At 41.2% G+C, this 13,731-nt stretch overlaps 1 protein-coding gene across 4 annotated transcripts; it reads left to right on the top strand.

Moving 5' to 3' along the window:
• The first annotated feature begins 11 nt into the window (after positions 1-11).
• Positions 12-11,889, top strand: TMEM267 (transmembrane protein 267). 4 transcript variants are annotated; one of them, XM_040656568.2, is made up of 4 exons: positions 12-110; positions 1,942-2,075; positions 4,067-4,451; positions 11,381-11,889. In XM_040656568.2, exons 3-4 carry the CDS (start codon positions 4,140-4,142, stop codon positions 11,714-11,716), a joined length of 648 nt encoding a protein of 215 aa, XP_040512502.1. In that variant the 5' UTR covers positions 12-110; positions 1,942-2,075; positions 4,067-4,139; the 3' UTR covers positions 11,717-11,889. The 4 variants fall into 4 exon arrangements, with proteins under 4 accessions (XP_040512502.1, XP_040512503.1, XP_040512508.1 ...); XM_040656569.2 differs by having other exon boundaries at positions 12-621; XM_040656570.2 differs by lacking the exon at positions 12-110 and adding an exon at positions 825-847.
• The last annotated feature ends 1,842 nt before the right edge of the window (positions 11,890-13,731 follow it).

Raw genomic sequence — 13,731 nt, 5'->3', positions numbered from 1 at the left:
GCCACGCATGCCTCCTCGCCCCGCGCCCCTCGGGCGTCCCGCAGCGCGCCTGTTCGTGTGGCGGAGGCGAGCCGGGGTCGGGCGAGCTGCGGGCGGCCGTCTCTCTTCAGGTGGGTGCAGGAGGCGGCCGGGACGGGGCGTCCCTCACTGCGCACAGAGCTACGAGCCCGCCGGGCCGGCCGCCGGCTCCGCGGCACGTTGGGCTTCCCTCACCGCCCGCTGCGGGGCTGGGGCGCGCTGAGCCCCGTGCGGGAGCGTCCCCGCAGCCCGGTGTTGAGGGTGCGGCGGCGGAGGGCGGGGCTGCGTCCGTAGCGCTCGGGCGGGAGCCGGGTGAGGGCCGGGGCTCGTCGCGGTGGAGCGCGGCGGGCGTCCGGTCCGGGTCTCACCGCCGGGACGGCGCTGCGGTGCCGCGTCTGAAGGCGGGCGTGCCGCGTTCCTCTTGGCGTCTGTGGCGCTCCGTTGTTGCCCGCCAGACGGCTGCATCTGTACCTCTGGATGGCGGAATGCGACGTGCGGTGCGCGGTGCCGAAACGCGGGGCGCTCTTAGCTAAAGACAGGAGCTCCGTCGCTGCCCTGCGCCGCATGCTTGTCCTCATCCCTCCGCTCAGTTACGCAGACGGGGTGCGTTTTCGTGTTAAATTGAATGAGCTGCCCACGGTGCAATGCTGTTGTTTCTTTGTGGTTTTAATTCACTTGGTGCGCTGACGCCTTTGTCCGCTCTCCTCTTTGGCCTCCCTCAGCCCTGTCAGCCCGGTGTGCGTCGGATGAGCCGTCACGGGTTGCTGGGTGCTCACACCTGCTTTTACATGGCATAACGCGTTCACGGATTGAGCTTGTGACTTAAGGGGTAATTACATGTCATGAGGTCTCTCATATAAATTAGTATCAAATAACGTTTTCCAGGAAAATATGGTATTAAAGAGATCCCCGTGGTCTTTTGACTTCTTGTATGAAAAACAGAGTTTCATTCATTCCTGTGCTGTACCTAGCCACGTGTCCAACAACTTCTTGCTAAATTGGAGCAAAAATGTTGAAGGGTGACAGTATTTCTAGATGCTGCTTTTGGCCGTTGGATTACTTTGCTCTCATACCATGAGCTGAAAGGCATCTTTGAGTCAGATTTTTCCCCAAATGCATTTTTTGCAGCTTTGATACGAATATGTACTTCTGTTGGTAATTTACAGTGACAGCAGCGCATTTGGTATCTTCTTTTATAATTCCCTCAAATGAAATTAAGTTTACAGTCGGTATTCCATTTTGGCTGTACAGACAGAGGTTGTGATGAACACTTTATCGCCTGTAAGAATGACACGAGAACCGACAGCCCTGAGCAGCGTTGTATAACAGCTGTGCATGTGCTTTATGCAGACCCAGCCTGTTTTCAGCATGCTAACTGTGCTGTCCACCCGCAGCCTTCAGCTGGGAAGTTGTCCTCCTAAGTATTCTGGTAGTGTACCTCCGTTTCCCGCTTTGTGTTTTAAGAAGGACGTACACTCCATAACTGTGCTCCCTGAGATTTACAGTACAGACGAATCTATGGCATTTCATTGCAGTGTTTTGTAAAGTCGAAAAACCATTTTTTCTTCAGACAAAATAGTTATTTAATCTATTTAATCTATCTATTAAATTTATAATTTCTGAGATAATTTTGGTTGAACAGAATTTTGCTCTTTCTGGTCAGATCCTGCTGCTGGCCTGCAGAATATTTATGCTTCTGCTTCTGTACCTAGCATGTGACTTGATTTTTTTTCCCACAGGGAGCAGTCGTTTTCATTTGTAAGAGGTGGTAGAGGCTGTTCAGAAAGGGCAGTTTTGCTATAAACATACTTAGCTATGGGTAATCTAAAGGGAAAGCTGTTTGTATTTTTGACTGTTCTTTTATGGAGTTTGCAATGCTTTGTGCAGCACTGATGCTTTCAGTGTCTGGTTTGTTTTACTTAGGCATGGAAGAAGCTGTTTTTGGTCTTTCCTGCACTGGACCCAACTGGATACAGCAACTCAGTTCCACTGACAGCACAGACCACATTTTCTACTGGAAATAAGCAGCTGCAAAAATGTGTTCTCCTGGGCCCAGGGTGAGTTTGGTTCTGAATATTGACATGATTTTTACGGGTGTGTTGCTGCAACAGTTCTTCCCAGACTGGTTTCTTAGAGAAATTTCATGACAGTGTTAATCCAGTTTGAGATGGTGGCTGTGTAGAATGAACTTTTTTGAGGCTATTGCTCTTTGTTTCTTAAAGTGGAATTTATTCAGAAATGTACAGTATATGATAAATCCCTCTCCAAAAAATGGCAGTTCCAGTGTCTCAGGAGGTATTTTGCATCTGCATGTTTATTCGGAAGAGGTGCAGCACAGTCGTGGTTAGCAAGCTCTGAACTCCACCTGTTTTTTTACATGTTATGCAAAGCCCATGTATTATTCATATGTTCTTTGCTTTTTTTAACCTTTTCCAAATAAATGGCTCGGTGTGCTTTTTTTTCTATGAAGATCAATGTCAGTCATGCCTTGTGGATAATTCTACAATAAACAGGCTTGTAAATAAGCCAGAAAAAATGTTTTATGTTTTAGGGGGCTTATGGCTAACAATATGTTTAAAGTCATAGAATGCTGTCTTTTAACATTGTTACAAGTGCGCATTTTTAAATTTGTTTTTAAAGAAGGTCTGATGCATTCAGGAAAAGCCTTTTTAGAATAAAAATTTACCTTGCATAGCAGTAGGATGAGCAAGATTCCATGTGTCTCACAGAAATAGCAGCCTCTTAGGATGTGTGCTTTGAAACTGTGCTCAGTCTCCAGGGCTGCCCAAAAATACAGAAGAGTGTGATAGATGGTTAGAATTGATGCTGTGCTTTAAAATCTCCTTTCTGTGCTTTTTTAACACAACAAAAGCTACAGAGTGTATGTTTTACGTGAGGATATTTTTTTTCCAAGTGCTTCTTTTTTTTAATATTCTTACAGGAACAAGTACTCTGTTTTTATAATCCAGGTACCTTGTACTTGTGTCTTTGCAGGGCAGGGGTCTTTTGGACCTTAGAATCCCCTTGAAATTTCTTGTGAGATGTCAAGTAGTTCATTTAAGGGCAGGGACTTCTGAGAAATCTCCCTGTACGATTCATGATAGGGTTTCATAAGAATTACAGAGCATAAATATTATTTAAGGACTTTTAAGTGATTATTAATACTACGAGCCATGCCTGGATTTTTCACTTTAGAATGGTCAGCTTTTGAAAAATAACATTACTGGGATTAGTTTACTTCTTTTTTTTTCTTTCTTTCAGAAAAGAGCTGATATAAAGGTAATGTAGAAAGTAGTAGGTGAGGCCTGGAAGTAACAGCTGCTTGGTCACCATGGTCGTGAAAAGCATATGTAGTCCTGTCTTGTAAGAGCTCAGTCTGGGTTACCTCAGGTTGATTGAATTGTGCTGCCTTTGTGTTTATGATAGTTTTTATTATTTTTTTATAAAGTTATTTTAGTTGTTGTGGTTTTCTTAATGCTTTTTCTAATTGCCAGTCTCTAAGACAAACAAGAGGTAGCTCAGAAAGGGTATTGTGGTCATAATAATTATCTTTACAGAGTACGTAAATGAAAATAGTGGTTTAGGATTCTAGTTTAGAAAGTCAGTTTTAACACTTGTGGCATAGAGGGATTAGAGATTGTTGAGCATCAGCCCTAGGAATCCTCAAAACTGGATCTTTTTCTCTGTTGCTACAGTGGAAAGTATTCAATTTGGTGAGTAACTTTGAATTTAAAGCAGGAGGAATCTTGAAATATATTCGTTGTCACGTCATAGGCACAACTCAAATTATTTTGTGAAACTGGAGATTTCAGAAAGCACAGTTAAAACTACCTGTGTTACAAGGCTGCATGTTCTGATTGGAACAGGACAAGCATTTTAATTTAGATCTGTCACGTAGATTTACTTAACTGAAACTGAAGATTCTCTAGGAATATTAAACGTGAACGTGGAATTTGTTTTCTTATGCTCATTTTAGCTGTGGTGACAAATGCTTTGTGCTAATGGATTTTTTTTCTCTTTAATACTGTGTTCTTTCTGACTTTTACAGAACTGAAGATACATAGGACAATGCACAGTGTATACCCTGATGACATTTTGTGTGCTGTCACACAGTTTTTGCCATGGCATCTGAGACTGAAAAGGCCCATGCTCTTCTCCAGACTTTCAGTGCAGCTTCAGTTATTTCTAGTTTAGGTTTGGGAATATTCTGCTTTGCAGCAGACAGGCTTCTGCAGGTTTCCTTCGTTCAGCAGAATGACTGGCTCCGAGCCTTCTCTGATAATGCAGTGCATGGTATACTGGGAATGTGGTCCTGGGCCATAGTGATTGGGCTCAGGAAGAAAAGTGACTTCACTGAAGTTACGCTGGCTGGCTTCCTTGCCTCTGTCATTGACTTGGACCACTTCTTACTTGCTGGCTCCCTGTCATTAAAGGTAAGTGAATGGCTTGGTGAATGCATATTTTCTTCATTGCTGTTTACTTTATTGTTCTACTATACCCTAAACAAAAAAAAGGTTCAGTGATGATACAGTCTGGTAATTTTTTAGATGATATATGGAAATTTGTATTTTTATAAATTGATACTGATTTTTAAAACAAAGAAATGCTAAGTTCAGTTCTGCCCCTTAAGAGCCTCTGAAAAAAAGAAGTTCTGAAAGCCTCTTTAACACAGTATCCTGTTAGTATCACATAGGTGTTTTGTTACCCAAGTTAAGCAGGTAAGTGCTGCCATACATGCTTTGTGTGTGAAGTGGATTATTCCATTTCATTTTACAATAAGAAGTAGAAATCTGGAAAGTAGATTGTCCAGCTGCTAAGCTGTGCTTTACCAGCTGTGGAGTAGGAACTTCCAGTATGCATCTAGTTCTGAATCTTCTGGGAACTCCCTGAACAGAAAAAAATGTTTTATAATGAGGGTTGTGAAGCACTGGAACAGGTTGCCTAAAGAGGTGGTGGGTGCCCTGTCCCTGGAGACATACAAGGTCATGTTGGACGGGGCTCTCAGTGAACCAGTCTAGCTGCAGATGTCTCTGTTCATTGCAGGGGAGCTGGCCTAGGTGACCTTTAAAAGTCCCTTCCAAAAATGATTCTATGATTCTATTTTTTGTTTCCTTCAACTAGTCATACTGAGAAGTGGTATGTTTGGTTTTAGTCATCTCTAAACATTTTTCCCACACCCAGCAGTACATGACCTGTTCATCTTCAAAAAGGCAGACTGAGTTTGGCCTTAAATATAATTGGTTGTAAAAAGAATCAAGCAAGTGTCAAACTTGTTAATAAGAAGGAGAAAAATGAATTGATTCCTGCCAGTGAATATGTGCAACCATCATCCATTTGCAGAACTGCCCTTCAGGACACCGTTTCTCAGTAGAATTAGTATTACCAAATTGGCATTACCAAATTTTGCAGTTGTTCTCCAGTGTTTTATGTGTATCCTATTTCCTAATCTTACATGCTTCAGGCACATATTCCCAGCTTTCCAAGAGAACATCAGTCTGATCCGTATGTTCTCTGAATGCTGACATAGTCCAAGATCTCCAGCAGTACCTTCTCTGACCACACCTCTTAGCACTGCCCTCTAGATTGCCTAGCACAGCCAGAGACACTGCTTGCACACAGCAGGCTCATAGTCCCCATAGATGAAGCCATGCCACTCTGCTGCTTGTTACAAGGAATTGGTTGCGCTCAGCCACACAAGTCCTCATACCCTGAGCTGGTGTTTCTAGCATGGGTATTGATATATGTTACTTTGCACAGGCGAGGAAACATTTCCAGTCAGCCAGTGGGAAGGTTGTTTGACTGTCTTGCGACCTTTTTTTTTCTTCCTCTTTGCTTGGAATAGAATTAAATTATTCTTATGGATGACAGAGGATGCTTGGAGTAGAATTAAATTATTCTTATGGATGACAGAGGAAATAACACACAGCAAGTAAAGGCAGAAGACGTAGAAAAGGGATAGAAGGAAGACTGCTGTTCTTTGCAATCCTTTAATTAAAGAACAACAGTCTGAAATGGTTTACCTTGTCTTCTTTTTAATGTGTTAGAGTCACATGTATGCAAGAAGCATTATGGGTTATAGATGGGATGTAAAAACTAGACTTCCACTGGAAAAACAGTGGGTTTTTTTGTTTGCATACAGTATCAGTATTTGTTGTAAGTAAAATACTTTTTCTTGTTGATCTGTTTGGTAGACCTTTTAATATGATCAGTTCTCCCTTTCCCTTTGACAAAGAAGGCTTTTTCACAGAATCTCAGAATGATTGGGCTGGCAAGCTGCCCTTGGGTCTATGTGGCCACCTCAGAGCTGGTTCCCTGCTCCCTCGAAGCCATTCCAGATCAGGTTCCTAGGACAGTGTTGAGGTTTTGAAGATCTCCAAGGAAGAGACACCACAGCCTCTGGGCAACTTGTGTGAGTGGTCTGTCACCAGCACAGCATAGAAGTGCTTCCTGATATGTTGATGGAACCTCCTTTGTTCCAGTTTGTGCCTGTTGCCTCTTGTCCTGGCACTGAGCACCACTGAAAAGAAAGTAGCTCCATCCTCCTTGCGTCCTTCTTTCAGATAGTTGCAGAACTTGTTGAGATCTGCCCCCTGTTAACCTCTTCTTCTCCAGACTGCACAGTCCCAGCTCTCTCAGCTTTTCCTCATGAGGAAGATTTTTCCTTTATTACCTTTGTGGTCCTTCACTGGACTCAGTCTCCTGTAGCTCCGTCTTTCCGTTGTGCAAGGGAGCCCAGAACTGTATACAGTAACTCCAGAGGTGGCCTTAGCAGTACTGAAGAGAGGGGAAGCATCACCTCCCTTGACTTGCTGGCAATGCTGCTCCTTCTGCAGCCCAAGACACCATGAGCTTTCTTTGTGATAAGAACAAACTGCTTGCAGGTGTTCAGCTCAGCATCTGCAAGGACCCTAGGCCCTTTTCTGCACAGCTGCTGTCTGCATTGTTGGCCCTCAGCATATAGTGTTACATGGTGTTGTTCTTTCTTAGGTAGTCACTGGTTCTCCCCTTTTCTGTAATTTCTGTATATGGAAATACTATAAAATTTTAAAAACTTTAAAAAAAAAAAAAGAAAAAAATGTAAGTTTGTTTGATTAATGAGTCCTGTAATGTTTTATTGCAGCAGCTAAATCTAATTATTCTCATGCATATTTCTTATCTTGAAGTCAATAAACACAAGTAATGTGTGATTTTAGACTAGCTATTAAGAAGTATTTTTTAAATATTCATGCTGCTTTTCCTGGTAGATTAGCACCAGTATATTTTTTAATAATGACCACTAGGTGACACTCTCCTCCAGTGCTGGCTTAGAAAACAGGGTATCATGTCATGGAACTGAGAGGTCATCTGTCTCCTTACTGCCTTCAGTGAGACAAGTTAAAATCTGCCCACACTTAATGTGATGAAGAATATTTGTGTATCCCAGAGTAAATTATTGAAATCTCATGAGTTAATTTCTTCCTATATTTTTTTCAATTTCCAAACATTTAGGTTTTTTTTCTAATATTCAGCTTAAATTACCAACGTTGGATGGTCTTGGGTTTTTTTAAGGCCTTTCTGGGAAAGATGTCTGGTTGCTGTGCTCTTTCCAAAATTGTTTTACAAATTACAAATACAAGCACTGCAGGCAGAAGTATAGCTCTTGAGTAGCCAAACTTGCATAGCTGAAAGTAAGAAGGCAAGATGACCAAGGATCTTGTCGTAGTCACTTGCCCACTGATCTCTTCCTTCCTGCATAGGTTAATTGGGCTAACAAAGGGTGTTTTACCTATAAGCTGTATCCTGTGAAAGTCTGTAGGCGCTTACAGTAACAGCGTTACTCTTACAGCTTGAAAAACACATGCTTTGCAACAGGTTTCTTAACTAAGTAACTCACAGAACAAAGCTGATGCACCTGGATTTATGTTTTCTAATCCTTCTGCCATTTATCTGGCCTCCTCTGAATTGCTGCCTGCCTAAATTATCTTTAAAAGATAGTGTCCCAAACTATATACAGAATTTTGCAAAAACAGCACAGATTTGAGTCAAGTAGCCTAGACTAATCCCTTTTACTATCACTTGCAGTTCTTTCTTTTTAAAAATAAAACAAAAAAAATCTGTTACAAGTGTTATGTCTTCTTACACTGCCAGCATTTTAGTCAGTGATCTAGTGTCATCCTCATAAACTTTTCTGCCTGACCAGCTAAACTTGATTTTTAATATGTGATCTTTCGTTCTGCAGCTTAATATCATACCAATTTCTGTTTTGTGTCGTAATTTCAGAGTATTGCCTGTATAGCTCATTACTTCATGGGATGCCTCTTTACTATTCATGTGTTAGTTCCAGTCACACTCTCCCTCTTCATATTTCTGGATTGAGAGTAAATGATTTATGAGACTACAGCGTTTATTGCTTAAGCAACACATTACTAAGGAACTAATAAATTAAGAAATCTAGTTAAGTAACCACACCACTATTACTAATTTATAACAGTAGTATATTTTACATTATTATACACCATTTATTTTAAAGCTCTTAATCATCATAATTAAATCTGATGATTGGTTAGTTTTTTTAAGTAATTCTTCTATGCAGCACGAGGCAGTATTACCATCTGCTGTGAGTTGCTACCATCAGCCTCCTCCACTTGTTCCTGCTGACACAGCTTGTTGGGTGAACTATTTGGCTATTGTTTTATCATTATTTTTTCTGGAGTATTTAGGGTAAATAGTCACCTGTGGTATTTGTATGCTTTATACTCAATACACTGATAAATACTTGTGTAACACTTGGTATGACCTTTTGCCCAAGTTGTCTCTGGCAATAAGTGTGAAGTCTACAAAGACTTTGCTACCTATAATTTGTTCTTCAGCGTATTCCAGGTATTTTTCACTGTATAATTGCACACAAAGGTACAAAAGTCTGAGAATTACTAAACCTGCCATCGTGTTCAGCTTTGCTGATAAACTAGGGTGATAAACGAAATGTGATACAGGCATGACTTGCATGAGAAGTCTCCCCCAGTACAGTCCAAATACTCATGTTGCAGAATAGATGTGTGGAAATTGCTAGCTTGCTAATTAAAACTTACCAGCTTGTGAAAGTGTAGAAAATGCAGCTGGTGACACACAGGCTTTTGTACTGGCAAACATGTATAACAGATGTTTATTAAGCCACTGCTGACTCAGTCTGGGCTACAGTGGATCATTTCTGGGGAATAAGGTTTGCACACACACAGTGAATTTAAGATTGAATTTACAAATATGGACTCAATACTAATGACCTCAGGCTTGTGAAGAATCACAGAATATGAGTACTGAAGTCCATTTTGCTAGATAAATTCATTGCTATCCTCATGTGCGTTAAAGTAGAGTTTCTTTGGGCTCTCTGCATGTGCTTTGAGTCTTCTACCTCACTGTGCTTGTGAGAGGGGCTGGGGGAGCAGGACCTTCAGGAAGATTTTGCAACTAGTTGAATGTTAGGTATATGAAAAAGGTCATTTGTGTTATGAATAGATCCCATTTGCAACTGCAGCCCATTCTCTCTCATGGTAGACATGTCCCTCAATCTGCTTACATCACGATGTTCTACTTTTCCAGGGGCATTAATATAGAAAAGGCATGTCCTAATGTTTTTTAAATATCTGGCCAACTGAATTGACTGGTAGGAGAAAAAGTATAATAACTTACATTGCCAAAAAGAACAACATCTCTCTCTCTCTTGTGCCTAGCAAGTCAAGGATGTTAATGTATAATCATAGAATCACAAAATGTCTTGAGTTGGGATTGAAGAGACCTTAAAGAAAATCCAGTTCCAGCCCCCTTCCATGGGCATGGCTGCCACCCACCAGCTCAGGCTGCCCAGGGCCCCATCCAACTTGGCTTTGAACAACTCCAGGGTTTGGGCATCCACAGCTTCTCTGGGCAGCCTGTACCTCACCTTCTTCTGAGTAAAGTTTCCTCCTAACATCTAACCTAAATCTCTTCCTGTTTAAAAATGTTTCGCCTTGTCCTATCACTGTCTGCCTATGCAAAAAGTCAGTCTTCCTCCTGCTTTTAAGCTCCCTTTAAGTATTGGAGGGCTGCAGTGAGGTCACCCCACGACCTTCTCCAAGCTGAATAAGATCAGCTCCCTCGGCCGTTCTTCATAGGAGAAGTAAGAAAGAGAGAACAGACTATTCTTCTCTGAGAACTTCAGCAACACCATTTTGGTAGCCTCATGATGGTACTGCAATTACAGAATAGAGGTTTTTAGTCAGTAACAAAAATCTGACTCTCTTTATAGAATAGGTGACAGTTTCCCCATCACAAGGTTGTTGCACTTTAATCCCCTAACAGTCTGTTTACATGAAATAGAAATAAATCTGTAGAAAATACACCCGTTGTACCAACTTAAAGAATTTGGACCTAAGCCCTTGTAATTAAAAGGTTGAGATGTTTTTTGTTGTTGTTCTGCTTTGTATTTGTGAAGTTTTTAGTCCTGTCATCTTATCAGTCTCTCAGTAAAATGCTATCATTTCCCTTGCACTTACACAAAGAATCAACTTACTTGTTTCTGAAATCCTGAACTTTTTTTGGTGTCCTTTGAGTTTGTGGAAGTGATTATAACTGTTGCTAGTAAGTACATCCATAGTATTTTCTCAAGTACATTTTTAACTGGTAATTATCATTTCTTAAATTTGATATCTTCTCTAGTGTGTATTCCCACTAGCTGGACATTCATCTTAATTAATACTCAAAATCAGGCTTTCACCTGAATTAACATTAAACAAACTGTTAATTAAGATCAGAAATGATTCACATATTAGATTATGATTGTGTCATTTCCCTGCTCATGAAGAATGATGTGTCAAGGCAAATAAAATATATGTAACTTCAGTATTTTTTATTATACTGGAAATTATGTTTCTATTAGATATAGTCAAACTAGAACTTTACAGTTAATGAATGAAATGTAATACAGGATGTGTTTTGGAAAATAAATACCAATAGATTACATTAAATATTTTAAGCATATTGTATGGTTGTTTTCCTTTTTATTATCTTAAGTATATATAATCAGTGCAGCCTACTGTACAGGTTCCAGTATGCCCTGTGACTAAATATCAAATAGCATACCTTATACCTCTCCCTTCCTCTGTTTCCATTAGTACTGCTTAGCAGGATGTATGATTCAGACAACAGAGAAAAGCTTGTCCCAGCACCCTCAGCCCTGCTGCTTACCTGACTGTTCGTGTTGATTTTGATCAACCACAGTGGAAAGGAACGATATGTTTTACTTTGCACTTCCACTTAGCCAGATGGCACTACACATGTAAAGGCACATAAAATCTTTCTTTCTTATCATGATTGTAGCTGTTGCCAATTATATTCTTCTTCTCTGCAGGCTGCTCTGAGTCTTCCCCGGAGACCACTCCTTCATTGTTCTACTGTGATTCCTGTTGTGGCTCTGACATTAAAGCTTATTATGCACCTTTTCAGGCTTAAGGACTCGTGGTGCTTTCTTCCTTGGATGTTGTTTATATCCTGGACTTCTCATCACATCCGTGATGGGATTCGTCACGGCCTCTGGATCTGCCCATTTGGAAAAACTCCTCCTTTGCCATACTGGCTCTATGTGGCAATTACAGCATCTTTACCTCATCTCTGCTCATTTATTATGTATTTAACAGGGACTAGAGAATTAATGTCTATAAAACATGGAATCCACATTGACGTATAAGGATGATGTATCTTAGTCTTCTGTAAGGCACTTGAAACAGGCCATGCTTGTCACTGGAATGGTTTCCTTATGTTCCCTGTGAATTCCAAGCCAGGCATTTGAAGCCAGTTAAGCTCCTATGTCAATTCCTTGTGATCACAATAACCTGTTCAATAAATGGTATTAACATTTCATATCTGTACATTTCCCTTGTAAATTATCTGGTCTTCCATTGCTTTTCATATATAGCTAGCTTTTAATGAAGTACTGACTAATGAAGTACTTAATATCACTGTAGTAACTAAATTATATTTTGCTGGTGCCATTCACCTGATCACCGTACATTCTGGATTTGGAGTCTGCCTACATTTCATCTAGATAGCATTTGTATAGTACTTCAAAAATGTAAAGTTCTATATGGATGCTAAGTACTTGAACTTAGTAGTTTGTCCCACTTCTGAAAAACACCAGTTAGGCTTTTGAAGTAAGTTGTTTGTTTTCCTGCTGGGCTCTGGTATTCAGCAGTTTTAGAAGAAATGCTATTTGTATTTCAAAGTATGAAACTGTGGGTCTACACCAGTTTGAACACTTATAATACAGTGTTTATACTAAATTCTGTTCCGCTGTTGTTACTTGATACCCAGTTTGCAGGCAGTTACTGACTGCTAATGATTAGAAAGGGAGAAGACGATTACGTTATTATGTGTGTCAACTGAAGTGCTTAATTTTAAAATATGTTAATTATGAATATTTAAATTGGAGGTAGGGAATTTAAGTAAATATTTAAAGCATATGTAAAGGCAAGCTTGTTTATTACAGTAAAACATAAGCTTTAGGGAAGGTTCTGGAAGTTTCAAGAAAATAAAAATTGCTTCAAATTTGGATTAAAGACCTTGCTGCTTTACTAATATACAGCATTTTCCCCTAGGTGCAGTATCAACCTTACTGCAAAATAAAATGCATTATTCTTACAGTGAAATAGAAATTTCCTCATAAATAAGTTACTTAAAGAAAAATGTGAGCACGTTGCAGGTTGATAACAGTAGGTGTGATTATGTGGCAGGTTCATAAAGGATTGTCCTTTTCCCATTCTGAACCATTACCTGCACCCTCTCATCTTTCTGTCCCCAGAGCTTTGTTGCATAAGGGACACCAGGGGGATGAGAGGGAGATGATGACTCCTGCTCCCAGCAGAAATGAGGTTCCATTTCCTTCCACTTGCATGTTTTTGCTGTCTCCTCAGAGTTGGAATCTAGCTTACCTTCCTCTTGCAGGGACTTAAGACAGGGTTGTCTGTCTGTCACTGAACAGTACCACACATAAGTCTCTGATTCACAGAAACTGTGCTGCCTGGTGATTTCCTCACACAACCTGGCCACCTGCTCAGAAATCTCATCAAGCTAGGCACACTTGCAGCCGTGACATCTGCACTCAGGCCCTAGAAAGACTCCCAGATTCTGGAGTTTGCCACAACTGGAGATCTGGGCAGCTCTGTCTCTCCTTGGGAGCTCTGTCTGGGTGCATGCATCAGCCCAGAGTAGTTGTGGCCCCCCAGCCTGTGTTTGTACCTGAGTTCAACCACTGTGGTAGGTGGTCACCATGTTTGTTTCAACAGAGTGCAGCTCCCCGCTGCTCTCAGAAGAGAAAGGAGCGGGCTGCCTGCTGGGCTGTGGCTGCCCTTCCTGCGTGAACTGCCACACCACGCCCTCTGTCCCCATCTTGGGCGCTGCTGTCCTCATTGAGGCCTTCCAATACTGAAAGGGAGTAAAGCTGGGAAGAGACATGCCAGTGAGCGTAGTGTTAGGACAATGAGTAAGGGTTTTTAGCTGAAAGAGGGTAGATTTAGATCAGAAACAAGGAATAAATCTTTTGTTATGTGGGTGTTGTGCTGGCACTGCTGCCCAGAGAGCTTTGGGTGCCCCATCCGTGGAGGTGTTCAAGACTGGGATGCATGGGGCCCTGGGCAGCCTAAGCTGGTAGGAGGCAGGCCTGCTTATGGCAGGGGTTGGGGTTGAGTGGGCTTTAAGGTCCCTTCC

The sequence above is a fragment of the Gallus gallus genome, chromosome Z (assembly GCF_016699485.2).
Source record: "Gallus gallus isolate bGalGal1 chromosome Z, bGalGal1.mat.broiler.GRCg7b, whole genome shotgun sequence".
NCBI lineage: Eukaryota > Metazoa > Chordata > Aves > Galliformes > Phasianidae > Gallus > Gallus gallus.
The sequence above is the reverse complement of the archived record's forward strand: the minus strand, read 5'-3'. Positions and strand labels throughout refer to the sequence as shown.

Coding starts and splice junctions, on each gene's coding strand:
- TMEM267 (XM_040656568.2), top strand. CDS start 4,140: ATGGCATCTGAGACTGAAAAGGCCCATGCTCTTCTCCAGACTTTCAGT. Junction 4,452..11,380: donor CTGGCTCCCTGTCATTAAAG/GTAAGTGAATGG, acceptor TCTTCTCTGCAG/GCTGCTCTGAGTCTTCCCCG.